Source organism: Crinia signifera, chromosome 2 (genome assembly GCF_055691185.1).
Source record: "Crinia signifera chromosome 2, ASM5569118v1, whole genome shotgun sequence".
NCBI lineage: Eukaryota > Metazoa > Chordata > Amphibia > Anura > Myobatrachidae > Crinia > Crinia signifera.
This window is the reverse complement of record NC_139218.1, coordinates 333,792,009-333,815,052: the sequence shown is the minus strand read 5'-3', so window position 1 is coordinate 333,815,052 and position 23,044 is coordinate 333,792,009. Positions and strand designations below refer to the sequence as shown.

The 23,044-nt window shown below is 44.7% G+C and overlaps 1 protein-coding gene across 1 annotated transcript in view; it reads right to left on the bottom strand.

Annotated features, from left to right (window-relative positions):
• The window catches only part of LOC146057790 (electroneutral sodium bicarbonate exchanger 1), a 170,104-nt gene that overhangs the window by 56,395 nt on the left and 90,665 nt on the right, over positions 1–23,044 (bottom strand). Inside the window, exons 3-4 of the mRNA XM_083169467.1 lie at positions 10,471–10,617; positions 1,253–1,388 (exon numbers count right to left, since the gene is read on the bottom strand). Of these exons, the coding sequence (XP_083025593.1) occupies positions 1,253–1,388; positions 10,471–10,617 (283 nt within the window). The remainder of the gene's footprint in view (positions 1–1,252; positions 1,389–10,470; positions 10,618–23,044) is intronic.

The following is a 23,044-nucleotide window of genomic DNA, read 5'->3' as shown; positions in this document are numbered from 1 at the left end:
TAGTGATCAGCACAAAAGGCGGGGGCAGCAGACACAAAATTTAGCACTCTCTATCACTCTCTGTCACTATCTCTCTCTATCTCTCTATCTCTCACTATCTATCACTCTATGACACTGCAGCAGCAGCACTGACAGGTATATATATATATAAAAAAAAACCTGCGCCCCCAAAAAGTTGCTGATCAGTTAATTTATACTGATCAGCACAAAAGGGGGGGCAGCAGTCAGTTATATAAAAAATATATAGCACAATCTGTCACTATCTCTCTATCTCTCTCTCTCTCTATCTCTCTCTATCTCTCTATCTCTCTCTATCTCTCTCTATCTCTCTCTATCTCTCTCTATCTATAACTCTATTACACTGCAGCAGCACAAAATATAGCACTCTCTGTCACTAGGCCTCTCTATCTCTCTCTCTCTATCTCTCTATCTAATAACTCGCAGCAGCACAACACAGCACAACACAGCACAGGATGTCACAAGAAGAAGCAAGATCCAGGCAGTGATCAGGTAAGTATTTAGCAAGGTTCTGGTCAGTATATGGCGGCAGCTGGGCACGGTGACCGCACTGCACGCAATTCCAGACCGGAATGGCGTCTGCAGTGCAGTCACCGTTAGTTTAAACCCCCCTCCATGGCTGTGATTGGTCCGTCGGTCCGACGAACCAATCACGGCCTTTGGGGGCGGGCGGGGTGAGGTGGGGTGACACCAGTGTCACCCTTACACCCCGCGGTGATTGGTGCTGTACTTTACAGCACCAATCACCTCCGATCCCGTGTCACCGGCGAACGTTATTCGCCGGTGACACAGAAAACGCTGTGAATGGCTGTTCACACTGAACAGCCAATCACAGCGATCGCCGACGGGGGGGCGGCATCGCCGCCCCCCCTGGGCATGCAGGGACATGTCTGCTGTCAGGGACAGCAGACATCGTCCCTCTGTCACTGCGTCTCTAGACGCAGTGACAGTTTGAAGTCATGACGTATATATACGTCATGTGTCGGGAAGTACTTCCCGGCCATGACGTATATATACGTCAAATGTCGGGAAGGGGTTAAATAGGGTGATTCCCCGTTTTAGTCAAAAATTCGCCTTACAGCACAAAATCGCCATTAAAACATGGCGAATCACCCTCATTGAATACCGCCCTCAGTGTGCACATGCCTATGATGACTGCTTTTGCTACTGCGGTTTTGGACCAAGTAGCGTATTATATTTTGCCGCTGGTATAATTTTCTGGGCAATATGTTACCTTGCAGTCTCCTTCCATTCTGCATCCTCACCATCTTTCACACAGATCTCATCCAGCTCTGTAAACAGTTCATGCGGTACATGTTCCTCATCCTCCTCTGTTCCTAGGATGAACTGCACTCTCTGTGATGGTGTATCTGCATTATTCACAGGAAAGAAAACAGAACATATCAACATAACATTTAGGATGGCTTATAAAACCCACAAATAATACACACAAAATAATATAGTACTTCAACATTATGGCTTTCAGTATGTATTTCAACCTGAAAAGAACTAATGATTGTTTGTCCTGATTTAAAATTGTCATTTAAAAAAAAAAGTTAAAAAAAATTGTCTACATTGAATGTTGAACAATGTAAATGTATTAGGTTGAAGTTTTGCCTAGGGTGCTGAGAAGCCTTACACCAGCCCTGGCTAGGGCTGTTGAATCAGGCTATTGAGCCTGACTAGATGTTGGACCGGAAAAGGTTAAAGCACTATCTGACCCAGAGTGGAAGGCATATGGCCGCAGGGGACACCATATTTATTTATATAGCATACAAAATATTCCGCAGCGCTTGGTTCCCTCCACTCTATTCTTATTCTTCATTAGGAGCATGCATGTACCACACTGCCTGATGTACTGTACATAGCCATGGCATAAGAACAGTCTTGTAACCAGGTCTTCTTAATCCTTTTATTTTTTTGTTACCTTATGGTTCAGATACTGTATATCCAACAAACTTAATTTAGTTCTAGACAGTGCAAAACTATACAGGTTGAGCATCCCTTATCCGAAATACTCGGGACCACAAGCATCTTGGATAAGGGATGTTTTTGGTTTTTTGGAATATTTTTTTTCCATACTTACCTGGTCTCCTGGTGGTGCCCCGATGGGCTTCTTCAGCAGCATCTCCGGTCCCAGGGGTGCATTAAGCGAGTGTGCGGTCGCACAATGCACCCCTGGGACCAGAGATGCCGCTGAAGAGGATCCCGGAGGCCACCGTGGACATTATGAAAAAAATGGGTGGAGGAAAAAAAATATTCTGAAAAAACACGGTTTTCTGAATATTATTATTATTTTTTTTTTAATACATGGATAAGGGAGACCCAACCTGTATATACACATGCACAGCTCAAATGGCTAAAAACAAATTAAGGTACTTATGTAATATCTGGGCTCCCATTTTTCTTATGAGACCGCGTCCGCTCGCCACGCTTCGGGCAAGGTGGCTCGCTGCGCTCGCCACACTATATAAAGTCAACTCCATGAGTAGTTGGATAGTAGGGGTATAAAAAAATGGGGTGCATTTAACATGGGAGCCCAGATAATACATACGTACCCAAATTAAGTTTCATGTTGCACAAAATACCATTTTTCCTTTATATTTGGCATACAATAGGACACTAAGTTATTGCCATGGAAACTAATGCAGATATAAAAATGTAAATGGATTTAACCCCTTTTAAAAAAAAAATGTTTAAATGTTCCGGAGTTTAATTCTAAATACTGTAGTACAATATTAAAAACAATCAATTTGTAGTAATTAGCAAAAGAAAACAATGGCAAGGATACATCAAATGCAAAGATCAAATAACACAGTAGATCCACTTCATGATTAACAAAGGCAAACATGAAACAGTGGCAGAGTATATATTCCCAAGGACAGGACTGCATTACTCAAGTGTCTAATCAGGATGGCATCCTTATTAATTAAGCATTTTATTGCAGTGTATAAAAACTTTGACCCGCATTCAGAGGTGGATATAAACATAACTTTAATACAAGTTGCTTTTGTTGGTATTATGCATCTTTTACCACAGCGACTTGCCCACTTTTTGCTCTTAGAAAACAGTCTACACCAATGGGGGCCAGTGCAAGGCGTGAAGTGGGTGTGTAGACACGGAGAAAGCACAGAAAGAACAAGTGGGCACCAAATTCAGCTAAGACAGCCACATAAAAGGCATACAGCTACCTGTTTAGAGATACATAATTTGCAGGTACTCAAACCCTAGAGCAACTTGAGAGATGATGGGAGGAGGATGATGATGAGAATGATGATATTGTCCATGGGATAATCTGATTCACCAAACATGTTTAAGACATAAGATGCAATTAATCAAAACTGTGAGCAATGTACTGAGCGCCTGATTCAGAGTCAATCACTGATGTGTGGATTCTCAATCCATTCATTTAACGAATGACTGCGCATATGTACGGATCATAGTGCGCACGTGCAAGCCAAAAATGTGACAAAAACAAAAGGGATGTAATCACAATCCCCTCACAATTTCACGTACAGGAATTCAGCATTTGGGGGTGCAAACTGCATGTTTTGTAGGAGTGTCAAAAAACAAAGTTGTGCCAAAGCATTGTCAGGGCGGGTCTGGAACATCAGCACCGGCCTTGATCAGCCTGTATCTGTTCTAGAGTTGTGTAAGGGTCAGACTTATGGGGCCTACACATGTAGAGATTTTGCTGAGAGTTCTGAGCAATGCTAGATGGCTCAGCACACAGCGATGCACAGCGGTGTGTCAGCGATGTGCTGCTGAGCGATCTGTCAAGGCCAGTGTTTTCCGGTGAGAACCCTGACCGGCGATCTATTTACCCAGCATGCTGGATCTTAATCGCCGGGTGATAGCGAAGCACGAGGCCGTGCATCGACATCGGTATGGCCCCTAGGGGCATTTTCTAAATGATCTAGTCAAATTAAGTCAGATCGCTTAAAAAATGCCCTGAAGTCGCCTATGTGTGTAGCCCCCATTACTCACATTTGCGCAGACTGGGAATATCATAAAGTTCTGAGTGATTGCGTATGGATGTTCGACAGGATAGTGGATAGCAATATTCTCGCAATTCACATGCAGGTTTGCACAGGGAGGATTTCTGTCTGGGTGGCGGATAACTATTTGCAGTCACCTGCAACTTTGCAGATGAGCCGTCAGTCCCAGAATACTATTTTTTTTATTATTAAAATTAAGGGCCCTATTCTGGTTCACTCTCAGATGCAAATTCCTTCTCAAATGGACAAAACCATGTGCACTGCAGGTGGGGCAGATATAACATGTGCAGAGAGAGAGTTAGATTTGGGTGAGTTGTTTTGTTTCTGTGCAAAGTAAATACTGACTGCTTTATTTTTTTACACTGCAATATAGCTCACTTTGAAGTAAAACCCCACCCAAATCTAACTCTCTCTGCACAAACTACATTTGGCCCACCTGCAGTGCACATGGTTTAGTCCATTTGAGAAGGAATTTGCCTCAGAGTGAACCAGAATAAGGCCCTAAGTCCCAGTTATAATTACCCAAATAATAACCTTTAAAACATGTATGTAGCACAGATTGGCAGAGACCACAGGCAAATGGATCCAAAAAGAATCAGAGACGAATCTCATTCAATGAAATTTAACATGAGAAAGACAAACCAAAAAAAAAATCTCATATCAGATTGAATTCAAAGAATTAAGGAGCCCACACACACACACCGATGCCGGCGGTGCGATGCTATGCGATGGGGTGCGCGCTCCCGCGGCACCTCATCGCACAGTACAAAAAGTTTGTGCTGCACATACTTTTTGTACTAGCTTTTTATAGCATAGCATCGCATGCACAAGGCTTACAATGCGATGCTATGTGTGCTAGTTAAGCCCACAACGCACGCCGGGATCGGTGCGTGTGTGGGCTCCTTTAAACATATTTCAGAATTTTACATAGCATTTTATATCACTGGGCTGTGATGCAGTCCACTTCCATCATTGCTTCCTGTGTCAATGAAGTAGATTTACATGTAATGTGAACCTTAAATTATTAGTAATAGGAGGACCATACAAACATTTATGACAACCCATAAACAGTTATCGTTTAAATGATCTAAACCTCTGTCTACACCTGTTCGACCCCATATCTTCAAGCAGGACTGAGGAGAGGAACATAAATTTGGAAAGTGGTCACATAAAAGTTAATTTTCAGGTCAACATGCCAGTAATTAGAGAAATATGCTTTAATAAACACAAAGGTGTCACGATCTGCCTTAATTCCTCTTGTCTAGTGAATTACTCTGTCATTAGTCCTGCATTCCAAGTGTACTCTGCATGCTTGGTTTAGCCCAGCTCACCAGTTCCAAGAATATCCTTCTTGCTGTGTTCATTACCAGTAAGTCTGCTGCAGTCTGTGTTACCAACTGTTTCCAGGCTGATTAGCCACCTGAGAGTTCTCCTGTGTGTGAATTATCTTCAGAATCCTGTTTCAGCATTGTTATGCCTTTCCAATTGGACTCTCCCAGGTGGCAGTGAAGTCTGTACATGTTGTCCCTGCGCTCTCAGCATACTGTTATTAAACCAAAGTGTGTCTCTCCGTAGTGTCATTCCACCAAGCATTCTGATACACAGACTGAACATCAGAGTTCCCTCCAAAACCCAGACATGGGCGCAGACATGTTGCTTACAAACAGGTAAAAAGTCCCTGCTTCAGAGCAAGTATAAAGGGGGCAGTCCGCAGACTAGCAACATCCACAGACTAGCAACAGGCTTTCAGCGAGTTCCTGTGGAATAATTTCCTATCTTGAGACTGCAACGCAAATATCCATCTTGCTGCACCACCTGGCTCCTGATTTAAGCACGGGCGGACCTAACCCAATTACATCCGCCAGTTCAGAGATTCAATCAATCCCTGATTGTTATTTGGTTCTGACCATAATCAGTCTCCAACAGTCACCCGGTTCTTGACTGTAATCTGGTTTCAACTTTTTGTTTAAAGCCTCCAATCGGTTCCTGTATGCAAATCGATTTCAGTGCAATACTCAGCCATCCGTTCCAGACCGATAAACCAGCACCATCGGTTCCAGTCCCATAACCCAACACCGTTCTAGCTGCTAACCCTACTCCATCTGTTCCAGTTGGCTAACTCAGCATTTCGGTTTCAGTTATATTCTGTTTCCTGTATAATATTCTCTTCACCCATTGTTCCATGAGCAAGTGCTGGATTAAACAACTCAGCTTTACCCCCTGTCCAAGCAAGACACAACCCTCAAGAATTACAAAAAGATGACATGTGGTCGAATATCTTGATAAGTTACTTAACTGATGATAGGAGAGAACTATCAGTCAATGCATTTTATTCTGGGGTCTGGAATCTTTTTCTAGACTATACAACGAAGGCAGCTACAGCTGAGCGATATGCAGCCTGGTCGTCGGCTCGGACTGACATATAACATACATTGCTCAGTAGCATGTACGCTCAATATGCATGCTCCTGCAGTCGCATGCAAGGGCAGGATTGATGTGCTGCACATCAAAACTTGCGATATTGCTAGCGATTTGGTGCCTATCGTGCAGTGTGTGTGATAAACAATACATTGTACCGACTCAGACCTGTTAGCAAGGCTGCAATTTTTGCAGTTGGACATAACCATGATGCACTTCAGGTGAGGCAAATGTAACAGGTACAGAGAGAGTTAAGATGCATACACACCGGGAGTTTTTGCCCAGTGTGTATGGCAGCGATGATGTTCACATTGCTTTCTATAGTCTTCTACTATGGCATTCACCTCCTTGTGGCTGTAATCTACCGCCCCCCTGGCCCCTGCTCCCCTTTCCTTGATAACTTTGCTGCGTGGCTTCCACACTTTCTTGCCTCTGACCTCCCCTCTATCATCCTCGGTGACTTTAACATATCTATTGACATCAATAATGCTGCCTCCTCTAACCTTCTTGACCTTACCACCTCCTTTGGACTCTCTCAATGGACCTCCACCCCCACTCATAATCTCGGACACTCCCTTGACCTAGTCTTCACCCACCATTGTAATCTCTCTGATTTCTCTAATTCTCCCTTCCCACTCTCTGACCACAATCTGCTCTCTTTCACCCTCTCATCCTCCCCTCTCCCCTCATTGCCCAGACCCACAGTCACCAGACGTAACCTCGGATCTCTTGACCCCACTGTCCTGTCTTCCCTGGAGACTTTCCTCTCTCCTCTCTCAACCATGACTTGCCCCAACCAGGCTGCCTCTTTCTATTACTCTTCTCTCACCTCTGCTCTCGACTCTGTAGCCCCCCTCCACACTGTTCCCCTTCGACGCTCTAAACCACAACCCTGGCACAACAAAATAACTAGATTCTTGCAAAAATGTGCACGCTCTGCTGAACGCATCTGGAGGAAATCTCACTCTCTGGAAGACTTCCTCCATTTCAAGTTTATTCTCTCCTCCTACAGCGCTGCTCTCTCCTATACCAAACAATCTTTCTTCAAATCTCTCATCTCTTCCCATTCCTCCAATCCCCGACGTCTCTTTGATACTTTCAACACTCTACTTCGCCCTGCACCACCCCTCCTCCCTTCATCCCTCACTGCCACTGACTTTGCCTCCTTCTTCCTCTCTAAAATTGAGGTAATCCGACATGATATCTCCTTCCATACCCCCTCTGCTGCCCACCCACCCCAATCATCCTCCCCTACTAACTACCCCACTCTGTCATCCTTCTGCCCTACTACAGCTGAGGAAGCCTGCTCCCTCATCTCATCCTCTCCCCCCTCTACCTGTCCCTTGGACCCTCTCCCCTCCCCACTCCTCAGTTCCCTCTCCCCCACTGGCTGCTCCCACCTTGCTCACCTCTTTAACCTTTCTCTTTCTACTGGCATCTTTCCCTCACACTTTAAACACGCTCTGGTCTCGCCTATTCTTAAAAAACCTAACCTGGACCCTTTATCGCCCACAAGCTACCGCCCTATCTCTCTTCTCCCATTTGCCTCTAAAATACTAGAACGGCTGGTTTACAGGCGTCTCACCAGCTACCTGTCTGACCACTCCATCCTAGATCCCCTTCAATCTGGCTTTCGCCCACTTCACTCCACTGAGACTGCCCTAGTGAAAGTCACCAATGACCTGCTGTCAGCCAAATCCAAGGGTCACTTCTCCCTGCTTATCCTTTTGGACCTATCTGCTGCCTTTGACACTGTGGATCACCCTCTCCTCCTCCACACACTCCAAAACATTGGCCTCTCTGGCACAGTCTTCAACTGGTTTTCCTCTTACCTCTTCAACCGTTCCTTCTCAGTCTCTGCCTCTGGCTCCACCTCACCACCTTCTATCCTTCCTGTCGGGGTCCCTCAGGGTTCCGTCCTTGGCCCCATTCTGTTCTCTCTGTACACCTCCTCTCTGGGTGCACTCATTAACTCCTTTGGCTTCCAATATCACCTCTATGCAGATGACACCCAAATCTACCTCTCCTCTCCTGATCTGTCCCCCACTGTTTTCTCTCAAGTTTCCAACTGCCTCGCTGCCATCTCTACCTGGATGTCTGAGCGATTTCTGAAGCTGAATATGGACAAAACCGAACTTATTATCTTTCCCCCACCCAGAGCTATGCCCCCTGCTAATATCTCTATCACTGTTAACAACACCATCATCTCCCCTGTTCCCCAACTCCGCTGCCTGGGTGTCACTCTTGACTCCTCCCTCTCCTTTGCACCCCACATCCAAGCCCTGGCCCATTCTTGCTGGTTCCAGTTACGCAACATTGCTCGCATCAGGCCCTTTCTCTCACAGAGTGCAACTAAGCTGATCATCCACTCATTAGTCATCTCACGGCTTGACTACTGTAATGCTCTTCTCACTGGCCTCGCTCAATCCCAACTAGCTCCTCTCCAATCTGTCCTCAATGCTGCAGCCAGGCTTATCTTCCTCTCCCGCCGCTCTAACTCTGCTACTCCCCTTCAACAAAATCTGCACTGGCTTCCATTCCCCTACAGAATCCTCTTCAAACACCTCACACTCACATACAGGGCCATCTCTAATTCCATTGCTCCATATATCTCTAACCTCATCTCCATTCATACACCCTCCCGCCCTCTACGGTCAGCTGACGACTGTCGTCTCTCCTCCACCCTGATCACTGCTTCCCATGCTAGAGTACAGGACTTTGCCCGTGCTGCACCCCTTCAGTGGAACGCACTCCCTCGCTCCATTAGACTCTCCCCGACCTTGCAAAGCTTCAAACGGGCACTGAAAACTCACCTATTCATCAAAGCGTACCCTTCCATTGCATAAACCAGCTGGTTCTCCGACCCCTTGCCTGTTTACATCCTGCTATCTAACCACCACCCCCCTCGCTTGCACCTCTTGTAATCTGTCTGTCTCCCCTTCCAAATAGATTGTAAGCTCCTCCGAGTAGGGCCCTCTTCCCTCCTGTTGTCAAAGCCCACTTCTCTTCACATTTCACTCACAGCTCTCCTTTACTCCAACACTCAGTGACCATCTTCATACTCATCTCCATCATTGGCCTCAAGCCTCTAGTTGTATGTTGATTGGGTCCTCACTACTTACATTTAAGCTGTAATGTGTATTAAACTGTGGTGCTCTTTATTTGTACTGTATTTTTGTTATTTATTCAATGTTATGCCAAGTTTTGTCTCCCTGTATTGTTCCTTTGTACGGCACTGCGAAACACTTGTGGCGCCTTATAAATAAAATTATAATAATAATAATAATAATAATGGAAAGTCGTTCACCCATATGAAAATCACACAGTACAGTATGTGCCTATGCACATCCTTGCTGGCGGGTCGCCAGAACGTACGCGCTGGCGACCCGCCAGCGAGGAGACTGAGACGCGCGTGCGTCTCACGCGCACGCGCGTCTCCGTCGCTAGCTTGGCGGAAACCCTGTCCGTCTCCGCCTCAGAGAGACGGACGGGGTTAGGGGGGGGTTAGGGGGGGTGCGGGCAGGCGGCGGGGACCCGGGGAAACGTTTGGAAGCGCCGTCGGAAGGGGGCGCTCGCGCCTCTCGTGCGCGCGCGTCCCCTTCTCACGATCGCCATGGCGCTGGCGGGGGATGGCGGCTGGCGACGCCAGCGCCATCCCCTGCAAGGATGGGAACAGACCCATCTGTATGTATGCACTGAACGATTTTGTTGACAGGAAGAAAGTCTATTCTGTGTCAAATAGCAGAATTAAGATATTACGATATTAGATGCACCAGTTTCTTAGGTACAACACCCAATTAACACGGCTTTACTGATCATAGACACAAAATTAACATCTTCCATATATGGTCATTTTGACAAAGGATAGCTTGACAATACCTTCATAAACTTAGTCCATCTATTCTCAACGGGATCCCTGTATTTAATTTTGGATACTAGCCTCTCCTAAAACAATATATTAAAGTTGAAACAAGCATGCATCTAGGATAAAACTCATAAATCGTTTAGTCTGAACTCTAATGTGAGCGCAACATACCATGAGCTAATGATTCATCATGGCCTTCTTCTTGTATGACTCCCTTCACACGGTCCCGCTTCCTGTGCTTCTGTCCATGAGTGCGATGATGTCTATGGCTTTGACGCCCCAGAGGCATGCGGACTCCCACATATAATGTCCTGTGCCCTTAAATCAGAAACAGACGGGACATTTTAAGTACATGTATGTATAACACATATATAAAAGGGAAGCAAACAGTAGCATAACTGATAACATAAGGCGCTGGTACTGTATACTGTATGTCCTGAAACTGAAAACTTTCCTCTGATGGAGAATTAGGCAAAGTACCATATCTAAAAATCATTATGAATTCAGAGACCATTATTGTGCAGCATTTAAAAGACAAATTCCTAGCAGAAGTATTATAAGCGTCAGAAGAGGAATTTAAAAATAACTTTAGGAGCCTGTTCCGGAGTCAGACGCAATGTTGATGTCAGATGCAGCGGAGTGGGTTTTTTTTTTTATTTCTGTGCAAGTCACACAGCATGTGTCCCGAATCTCTTCAGTGCAGGGAGGGAGCCTGGTGCTGTTTGAGGAGGGCTGGGAAGGGGGCATGCTCTCAAAGTACCGAAAACGAGATTGCAGTGTTGGCCATGCGCCATCAGGATGAGGCCATGCCTATTCACCAGATAGCTCCACCCTTTTTTCAGACCGGACGCGCTTTCAGCGCGGCAGGTCTGGATTTAAAAAAAGTTAGGAGGCATGGATATAGGACACAGGAAAATTCAAGTACCTGTATCCACAAAGCTATATGACTACTTAACTCCAACAGATAAATGAATGCATACCTCCCGACATGGCCTATTCCAGGAGGGACACAATGCTCTACTCCTGGAGTTCCCTCTGAATGTATGATTGCCATCAACTGTTTTGAACAAGTTAAGTGATAAGAAAGGTGTTTCAGCATAGATGTGGCAATCATTAATTAAGAGGGAAGTAGAGGAATAATGTTCCTTTAAAAATAAAATATGCCATCTTAGAATCCCCACCTGCAGTGCATATGGTTTTGTCCATTAAAGAGTGATTGTGCCTTTGTGAGTGAACTAGAATAACCCCCTGTACCTGGATTCACTTAGGCAGAGCTCAGTGACTGATTTTACCTGGGTGGTTGCAGTCCACCACTAGTCAGCTTTAGGCATTTGCCTAGGGCGCCGGCCACTCCGTGGAGTGACTTGGCGGGATCAATCACCCCCCCCATGGAGCAACCCAGCCGCCAGCATGCACCCCCTCCCCCCATGGACCAACGCAGCGGGCAGTGCAGCATCACCCGGCACACCCCTCCCACCCCCGGAGCGGCGCATTGCAGCCCAGCACTGCATGCAGCCCATAGGTAAAAACCACTACTGCCTGAAACCATTTATTGTACAAAGAAACCATGTATTTTATAAAGGAAAATGCTACATAACAGACAACGTACGATTTCCCTATATCATAAAAAGATAAATATGTAAAAATGAAAAAACAGTAAAAATCAAAGGCCTTCTAGAATAATCACAGGTGTCCTCAGGAATATTTAACCAATTCTCTAAACCAATCTCAGCATGTCAAACCCAATTATAAGCCAAAGGTTTGAAATTCACTCCCAGAAGTATTCCAAATGAATAATTTATAGGTCTGAACAAACACACTCAAGCTAGATCATGTCATTTAATGCACAGATTAAAAGGCCAACATACTATCTAGACTTCTAGAGGATGCATTATTCTCACATTATTATAGAGGGGGCAAGGGTAGCAGCAGACCAGGCAGATCGCAGGATAACAAATTATACCAGTCATGTAATTTAATATCCTGAATTCCACCTTGTTTGTTGACCGGGTCTAGGAGGGCATCATACATTAAAAAGGAGAGTTGGGTTCTGCATGCGTATGGAGAGTAATACCCCTTTTCCACTAGCAACCTGGGTGAGGCTCAAGAATTTGTCCCTTTATCAATGCTGGGTTGGAACTGGGTTTAAGACACATTGGGTGAGATTTATTGGATGAGAGATTCAGAAAGTGAGAGATTTGGTAAGAAATCTCCAGTTTTTGTAAAGCGGCAATCATTTACACTGCTAAACCAGTTTGATTTTGCAGTGCAAATGATTGCCGCTTTAAAAAACCTGGAGATTTCTCACCAAATCTCTCACTTTTAGTGCTCCACGATAAATTGCCGGATCAGCCCCATTTACACAACCTAGGTAAGGCCTGTTATTTCCTATAGATTACATAAGAAAATGCCTTTTTTAAGGGCTTCACCAAGGGGGAGGTCGCAAAACAGGGCCACCATTACCCAAAAGGGCCACCATTAAAGAATATTCAATATGAAATCTTTTCAAAAGTGTCTTCACACAAGACATGTAAAACTTTTGTGAAAACTGTTTGCAGTATACTGTACCTGAGCCATTGGTGTACATAGACATGTAGCAAGTGCACATAAACATGTACAAAACGCCATAAAAATGCCCCAGAAGCTCCAATCAGCTCTGTTTTTCAAATATACAGAGTTGGGAATGTTTCCACTACCCCTGGTCTGGTAGTGTCCTGAGTTTAACCCTGGTAATCCATGCAGCGGAATCCAAACTGGGTTATTTGACAAGAGAGCCAGAGGCAAAACTCTGGGAGGCATTGGAGTCCTCTGCCGCCGGGCTCCTGCTCCCAAGGGGGCACCCTCTCCTCCCCCTGGAAGTTTAAATCAGTTATTTAAAAGCCAACAATATTGCTTCTGTGGCTGAGTTCTGAAATATACATGTGTTCTCTATCTATCTATCTATCTATCTATCTATCTATCCATCCATCTATCTATATAAACAGAAATATATATTTTATATAAGGTTATATAGGGTTGTATGTGTGTGTGTGTGTGTGTGTGGGGGGGGGGGGGGGGGGGGGGGCACCAATATATATCTTGCCTCCGGGCAACTGGAACGAACTTACGCCACTAAAGAGAGCATTTCCACTAGCAGAAAACCTGAGTTGATGCTCGTCCCGCCGAAATTACTGATTATTTCTGCTAGTGGAAAAGGGGTATTACTAATAGGGAGAGTATTTATGGATACTAGATGGTGGAAAGGATCTGCTGCTGGGCATCTATTATCACTAGGAAGTGGGGAAAACACCAAGGGGGCTCGGTTTCTCCTGGGTAATCTGTAAATCTTGGGGTGGGAGGAACAAGTACAATGGGGGCATATGGATATTAAGGGAGTGTGCCACACCCAGCAATATTTTAGCGTTAAACTCTTTAAATATATTTTAAAAATCCATTTTTTAAACAAAGAAAATGTAAATTTCAGGATGGTTTGGCGGGACAAAGATGGCCAGTTAAGTGGTTATTGTTGAGGGAGAAATATTGATACAGGCATCTGCATATCAGCTCTTACGGACATGGACCTCTTCTCTCTCGTCCATCTCCAGCTCACTCTGCAACCCAATGCTCTGCTCATGATTCTCCACTTCACTTTGCCTATTGTTCATCAGTTACAGGAATTGATTCGATAAAGTTGCTTCTTCAATTTAACAAAAAGCCAGCATGCCCAAGATTCAGGACAGTTATAAAACGGAGTGGATGATGGACAGCCCTAGTCCTTCTTCCTGCCAAACACTATTCAATGTTACAGCTATTTCTGGTAACCAACAACAAATTGATAAGAAGAGCTAGCTGTTCCTAGGATGAATCATCAGCTGTAAAGTCATGTACCCGCCAGCATTAATTGTAAGCATTTAACTTATGTCATCAAGGCCTATTAAACATACTTTGATGACCATAATAAAATTATTTAAAAGAAAATATGCCTAACAAGCATTAAGAATACCCAGCACCATATATTTGATAGGAAAATAAAAGCAAGCTGAGTAATAACCTATGTCGGAATGTCCGATTTTCCGCAAATTCCACTCATTCTCCTAGGAGACTAGTTGTGGGCAGGACCGGAATACAATGAGAAATGCATTATTACAGCCGTGCCCCCTATGTGAGAACATAAATCATATTAATTAGTGGTGGCATTGGTTGTGACGATGCACAAAATGAGTGCGACAAGTGGTTATGAACCCAATGCCCGGAACGGAATCATGGCGTTCTGCCGCTTTTCATGTATGCGCCTTTCCATCCCTCACCCCAATGATGAGTGGTAGGCACTACTGTACGTTGGTGGGATCATGCTGAAAATTATACACAGAGACATGAACCAGATGCAAAAGGCTTTGCCGTAAAGAGGTGGATTACTAGACAGCAATAAAGTGGGCAGGCGTAAACTGAATACGCCACCCAATATGATTTTTAAATAACAGTGGTGCGTATGTAGCTACGCTTGCCAACACTTTAATGGAAATCTACTTGCTTCAATTATTTAGACATTCCCGGGCTGAAATAAGAAATGAATTGGGGTGAGGCGTAAAGGCTGAAAACATGTTATAAGATACACAAGAAGCATAAATTATAGAGCTAATGAAATCATGTCAGCATACTCTTCAACATTGTTTCTTCCCATTACAGTAACTTGCTTTGTGTAGCATTAAGAAGCTACGGAACCTTTATGGCAGCATATAATAAATGATCATAATGAATCTGCACATTCACAGCCTTGCAAGTCCACCAGACGCTGCCGGCCCCTCGCATGCCAAGTTCGTTTGTACGGGCTGCGAATGGATGTTTAATATAAACATCCATATGTAGGCTGTAAGGGAACAAATACATCATTCGATGGTTGACGACCATCGAATTAAAGTGGAAATCCCACACACTCCTAAGGTTACTCTAGACCAGGCATTCCCAACCATGGTCCTCAAGGCACACCAACAGTGAAGGTTTTAGTGATATCCAGGCTTGAGCACAGGTGACTTAATTAGTATCTGAGGGATTCTGATTAAACCATCTGTGCTGAAGCCTGGATATCACTAAAACCTGCACTGTTGGTGTTCCTTGTGTGTGCCGTGGTTGGGAATGCCTGCTCTAGACTATCTGCCGCCACCCCACGCTGTCTTGGGTGCGTGCACCTGGCCAACAGTCTGTTCACCGTGGCCACACGCACCCAGTGTATTCACATGCGCAGAAATGCTGTGCATACGCCCAATATCAGTACCCCTTGCGAATGCACGGGGAACGCGAATAGATCACAATAACCCCATCAGACACACTACACTATGAGCCCTGCTCTCTCCCAGCCTCCTCCATACCTTACAGCTTGACAACTATATTATATGGATTCTGTCCCATAACTACCCTCGTGCAGCCTGAATCTGATGGAATGTGATGAGGTGAGGGTATTGGGCAACATGTGAGTTATATAGATGAATGTATACACTTTACAGGAGGTGCATTAATAGTTTATTTGGGTGGGGAACCCAGTTTTTATATTTTATTTATTTGTTACGTGTATTATTGTCCTCTTTGTAGATATATTTACTTAGAAAATGAATAACACTTGTGTTTCCGAACTCATAGCATGTATAAAGCACCACATTTGGAATGCCAATCTGAAGTAAGGTACACTGTTGCCATTATGGAAGAGATGTACAGTAATCAGCAACAATTTTCAGATATCTTGAATGGTTTAGGGCCCACATGTGTAATGGGCCTTTAAATGATAATGAATATGTATCTTATACACTAATCTACTACAGTACTTATATCAAATGAATCTATGAGTGCCACAAAAACACACCCTACAGTCAGGGAAGTAGAGGACCTGGCTGGGCCCAGGTACTTTTCAGGGGGCATGGCCTAGTTATGAGAGGCGTGGCTATGTGGCCTTAGAATAAAATACAGGAAAAAAAAGGTACTTGTTTCCTAGCAGGGCGCCCAGTTTCCTTACGTACGCAACCGTAGTGAAATCGCATCGCATGACGTTATAGTAACGTGTGATGCGATGCGATTTCAGTACCACTCCCATTCCCGCTTCCTGTCATTCCCGCCCCCTGTCAGATCCTCTCAAATATAGGTTTCGCTTGCCTCAGACGGAGGAGGAGGCTATCGACTTTTTTCAACGACATGATCTCCTTCCGCTGGTGCAGAATTGCGCGAATGGGCACGCTATGCGCCTATCAGTGAAGGAATGTATGTGGCGGTGCTATGTTAAAGCGTGCCGGCTCAAGGTGAGCCTCAGAGAGGCCCACTGGTTTCCGCAAGGGGCGGCGGAACGCGTCCTCCGACCTTTTCATACCCCCACTATCCACGTCGGGGTGGAGTAAATTTTATAAAGCGTGGCGAGCCCGAAGTGTGGCGAGTGCAGCGAGCCCCACGCGGGGACGCGGAATACATGTAAAGTATGTAAAAGTAAAGTAATACATGTACAGTAAAGCATTGTCACAGCCAGGATACCGACTGTTGATGAGTCATCCGTATGCACAGGGCCGGGGCTACCCACTCAGCAGCTCCTGCAAAGCAGGGAGGTGCCATGCTGAAAAGGCGCTGTCTCCCCCCCTGCTCTGCTAAAGCTGCCTCAGCCCTCACTGTCACCACCTGTCTGACAGCAGGCAGGAGGCAGTATAAAGAGCTGCTCCCTGCACCACGAGTGCACACAGCCTGCACACCGCCCGCAGTGCCTGTCTGACATCGGGCGGCAGTATGGAGAGGCTGAACAGCTCCCTGCACCGCGCACACACTGTTCTCCTCCTGTGACCTGTCCCCTCTTCCTCACGCACACTTGCGCTGAGGCATGTAGCGCTGTCTGTGAATGCCTGGATGACATGTCATGTCCGGATCCGCCCCCTACCCATTGCTCCCTGCGCCTAGCCCATAACATATGCGATTCTTGCAGCGTGTATGGGCACCTTTAGTACCTGCAACATTTTGTGGACACAGCACTGAGATGGTGTATGCATACATGTACATGCACCCAAGATCCTCCATAGGATCGTATGTTGCATACGCTCCCACAATCGGGCTGCAGCTTGTTGCAGTGGCAATGTGAAAGGGCGCAAAATTTGGTCTGGTGAGATTAGAGGAACCACAAGTTCCAGGCAAATTGATCAACTTAAGCATAAAGTGGAGCCCATAGCTACAAGAAGTGCAATCAGCAATCGATAGAGACTCAGCACACTGATTGGGGGTCATTGTGCTCAGGTGTCGACATTGAAAAACTTATTTTGACCTTAGTATATAATTGTAAATTAATTTTTAAACCAAAATCAGCTGAATAGCATCAAAAATGGGACTAACCAAGGTGTCACAACACCTCAAACAGAATGCCCTAACTGGAAAATCTGTTTCATGGCGCTATGTACCTCTTAATTCAGAACACCATATTTAAAAACAAAGTGCAATATTGCTAGCACAGAATACAACCACCATGGGATGAGGGCACAGATGGATAAAAAGCTTTCTTCTTCCTGGGACAGTAACACATCTTGAGGAGATTCAACCCCTGTTGGTATATCAATTACGTAAGAAGTAATAAACTGAAGCACTCATCTATTGTCTTTATATTCTTCCTGATGGACACAAATCTGGATGTATAGGGGTAGATGTACAGTATGAAGCAGTGATAAGGGAGGCGATGTGAGTCAGAGAAGTTGGCTATGGCAACCAATCAGCTGCTCTGTATAATTTTATATTATGCAAATTATAGATGTAACTTCACTGCTGATTGGTTGCCATGGGCCACTTCACCTGTAGCTCACTTCTCCTCGCTTATCATGGATTCATACTGTATTTCTGCCCCACAGACTTTTATGATATGCCTGCTTTTATACAAAATCTTTTTTTTGAGTATGATTTACTAGAGATACTGCTCTGTGTTGTTCAATAGCGTAGTACAGTTAAAGGACAAAATTATATTGTAACTAGTAGATAAAAATGTCTGCCTACCAGGAGGCACAGCCACATTTGTGTTTTATAAAAGTTATGATTGCTGCAGGTGAGCACAGACAAGCAGACAACTATCACGAATTGGGGGTTTATCCCTACTTATAGTGTCAGTTTGTGCTACAATTGGTTGTCCCTTGCTAATTTTCATCGTCCCAGTATTAGATGTAAACAAACAAAAGGCAGCATTGGTGCGGCCATATTGAATCCTGTCAGGTGACTGACTGATCTTAACAGTGTTGAGCAGCTGCATCCATAGTGTTGCTCCACTAGGGACAAGGACCACACTCCTTTTATACCTTCCCCATGCATTCATCCAGTACCAGAACAAGTGTTTCCTTCTGATATTCATTCCTGGCTACAGTCCTTTTGCACTTACTATGACATCAGTTCTTCTTCCGGAGATTCCATTTCCATGTCACCGCTACCCTGCTGTCTCCAGCAGCCACAATACTCTAGTTGAAATACAGATGCCTGGGCTTTTTTTTATCTACAGTATGTTGGTAGCTTCTACAGTACTGGTGTCATCTGTTGCCACGAGGATCCCTTGTCATACTGGTTGGTTGGTGGGGGTAGATTTACAGTTCTAGGTTTAGGCAGTTGGGGCTGGTTCTGTGTCTCATCTGGTTTTGGTTCCAGGGCTGTTGCCTGTTCTCAGAGAATCCAGTTCCAGGGTATAAGCCATGCTGCTGGTCAGTCTGAGTTCATTAACTCGAGGAGGCCATGAGTTTTCGGTTTCAGTGCAGGTTAGGTACTGTATGCTACCTAGTGGTGTGGTTGTCATTGTATGAAATAGTGTGTTTCCATCTTGTGTGCTTAGATCAGGCATCTTCATTGAGATGGTCTTGATTGGCACCTGGTCTCTTAGCTTCCAGGCTTTCCAGTTCTGTATTCTGATCCTACTACCAGGTATTTGACCACCAGTCTCTGAGAGCACCTGACTGTTCAATCACACTAATAGTATAAATCTCATAAAGACCTCCAACTTCTTCTATGTTCCGTTCAGGCTTGAAGGACCTGAAACAGATACACAACAACCCCAGACTGTGACAACAATCCAAAATACACTTGAATTACAGGGCAGGCTTCCAAATTACCATGTAGAACACCACACTAATGCATTTCAACCAGTCTGATCTTTGAAAAGACTTGGGTCACCTGCACGAACCATACCATTTGTACATTGGGATTGCTGCTTTCATGCTGTGCCTCCATATTTAGATTTCTTTATATACTTATACAACCTTGAACTGCAATCAAAAACACATCCATTAACAAGGGAGATGTGAGATTGAAAAATGCTTTTTATTTCAAAATACTGTCATTTGGTGTGGTTTTATTAATGTTGTTTTAAATTAAGAGGTACATAGCGTAATGTGTAAGCTGTACAGTGCTGAAAAACTATATGGGAGGTGTGGAAGTTATTGTCCTTTTTTATGTCACGATTTCTAATCCATCCCTATTACAAACCCTTGAATATGGAAAATGTTCAATTTATAGACCTCCTAAGAGTCAAGAAAGGAACATTTTAGGCTACAAGTGCTTTATCGGAAGCTATGAAAAGAGAACACTGCAAAGCTGAAACCAAAGCAATAACTGATCCTTAATGATAAGTAGCGTATCTGTTAGCAGAGATAGAGGCTTTAACTTGACACTTCTGATAATGCTTAGATGATAAAATAAAATTATACTTTAAGTATTACTGTCATTTCAGATGCATGGAATATTTGTGACACATCCCTAAAAATATATTGTACAGTAAGTCCGGTATGATTAAGCTATCTTCAGAAAAATGGTTTTATAAAATATTGGTCTCATACTTCAAAGAATCGATTCACGAAACAACCAGGGACATATAAGGCCTGATTCAGCCCCATTTGCAGCCCGGTTGAATATCGAACGACCGCGCAGGCACACGCCTTGTGGTGCGCATGCGCAAGGCCATCCTGCGATGAAAGCCAGTGATGGCTTTTCATAGCTGATTGTGCACAAAATGATTGACAGTTGGCCAGCGTTTGGAGGCGGCCCTAGGCCGTTTAATGGGAGTCTCGGGGTAAACACAGGCGAATCTCGGTCATTTACAGGGAGGGCCTCTGATGTCAACTATGGCCCTGAACTCACAACTCTGACTAAGTCTATGGCTTCTCAGGCTGCTGCACTGGGGAGGGGGGCAGCAATAAAATAAAAAAAACTAAGAGGGTATTCAATTAGCTGCAATCTACTGCAGCTAATTGATTCTCTCAGGGCTATTCAATTAGCCCTGATGCTGGCACTTATCAGGGATTATACACTATATGGAAGAAAGTCATTGGACACCACATGTCAACAAAAACCATGTGTTTATTTACAATCAATAGGGGGTAGATCCACCTTTTGCAGAAATAACAGCAGCTACTCGTCGTGGTAAACTTTCCACAAGTTCATGTAGCACACATAGTGGGGTATTGTGCCATTTCTCCTGCAGTACAGTCACCAACTGTGGTAGTGTAGAAGGGCGAGGCGATAGCTACCGCAACCTGCGGTCAAGTTAGTCCCACAGATGTTCTTGGGGTTCAAATCAGGGCTTTGCGCAGGCCACGCTAGTCGGGTGACGCGATTTTCGTCATACCACTCCATTGTAGCCCTCGAAACATGACACATCGCATTGTCGTCCTGGAACACACAATCGTCGTTCCCATAGAAACGCCACAACGTAGGTAACATGGAGTTATCCAGAATATCTCGGTAGGTCGCCGATGTCATGTTCCCATGCACCTGTACGAGTGGGCCCACGCCATGCCAGCAGAAACAACCCCAGAACATGATGCCTCCACCTCCAAATTTTACTGTTGGCACTACACATTCGGGTAACAGGCGTTCTCCAGGCAATCGCCATACCCACACTCTACCATCTGATCGAAACAATGTGAAGCGTGATTCATCGCTCCATAGGACTTGTTTCCGTTGCTCCACTGTCCAGTTTTTCCGCTCCTTACACCAACAAAGTCTCTGTCGTGTATTGTTTTTTGTGATCAGATGCTTGTGAGCTGCAGCTTGACCATGATAACCGAGTGCGTTTCCTGTCCGTCATTTTATCAGCAAATGATCTGCTACGACGCTTGCTTCCATATTTATACATGTAGGAAGAGTCCATATTCACTTTGTCAGGAAGATTCCATTATTTCAGAGTTAAACCAGGGTGTCCAATGACTTTCTTCCACATAGTGTACTTTGCATGCCTTACCCATGCATTAAGCAGGATAAACAGCACTCCGAGCCACGATAATATATGGAACCCATGTGTTAACGTCCGAAAATAGAACAGTTTTGTCCCGAAAAGACAGACTTTAATTGGATAATGACCACAGATCAAAACTCACCCATCTGTTCAGTGCTAATTGAAAACAATTCTGTTCATGAATTCTACTATCAACTAGTGTTCAAGACTGGTTACTAATACCATTCAGTGAGCTAATGCTGTGTACACACGGTGAGATTCCCTTGCTAGTTGACGATTGCTATGCAATCTTTGCGGTACTTGTGTAATAACTGGGCGCCCGATTTTATGATCGGGTCAGAAAAATCGCATTGCATCGCATGCAACCAAATCGCATGCGATGCGATCAACGCAATTTTCCATAGGATTTAATGTTAAAATGGTCCTGTTCATTTCCCCCACTATCCAAGTGGGCATAAAGTTGACTTTATATAGCGTGGCGAGTGCAGCGAGCCCGAAGTGTGGCGAACGTAGCGAGCCCCGAGAGGGGACGCGGACTACATTTTATGTAATCAGCGTCCCCTCGCCACGCTTCGGGCTCGGTGGCTCGCTGCACTCGCCGCGCTATATAAAATCAACTCTATGCCCACTTGGATAGTGGGGAAATGAACAGGACCATTTTAACATTGAATCCTATGGAAAATCGCGTCGATCGCATCGCATGCGATTTGGTCGCGAAGCGAATTTGCCGAAAATTGCGTCCTTAAGTTAAGGCATACAATCAAATAATCAGGCGCCCAGATATTACACAAGTACCATCTTTGCTAACTCTGTACTATTTACATACAATTCATACAATCTGCATTAGATTTGCACTATATAGTCATTGCTGCCCTGTCTACCTGTGTTTAGATTTGTGCTGTCACGGGAGCGTGCATCTGGTTTGCAAGGTAAAAAAACCTGTCTGATCTGCATGCGATTACAGTGTGTAGAAAGCATAAGGGAAACCATGTATTTTTTACTTACTCAGTATTACCCCTCCCTTTCATGCACATGAATGGTATTACTAACCTAATTGAGCATCTACCACAATATATGTGTCTGTAGTAAGGGCCAGAAAGGAGTCTGCATTAGGAGAAGATGCAGGTCCTGATATGCCACATGGAGTATTATGGCTCTCAGTTTGGATATATTAGAGTATAGCTCTTAGTTTGGATATATTGATGGCTGCCAAGAGGCAGTGCTTATATTGTTACCTACCTGGCTGCTGCAACAACCAGTGGTGCCGCTGATGGCTGCCTAGGCGCTGTGCAGTTCAGCGGGTATGTGCCCCCTGCGTCTATATCCTCCAAGGTACTTCTAGGGTATACCTGGATGTGTCTGTAAATCTGTCACTGTTTAACTGTACCCAACTGGCTGTTGCACAGTAATCCAAGTCAAATTCCGGTACTTGTGTACTAGCACGGCGCCCCGCTAATTAGTCGCCCAATTTTTTTAATCGAATCGCATCGCATGCCATACACCCGATGGCATGCGATGCGATTTTAACTCCTATTCGATATTAAATTGTATAAG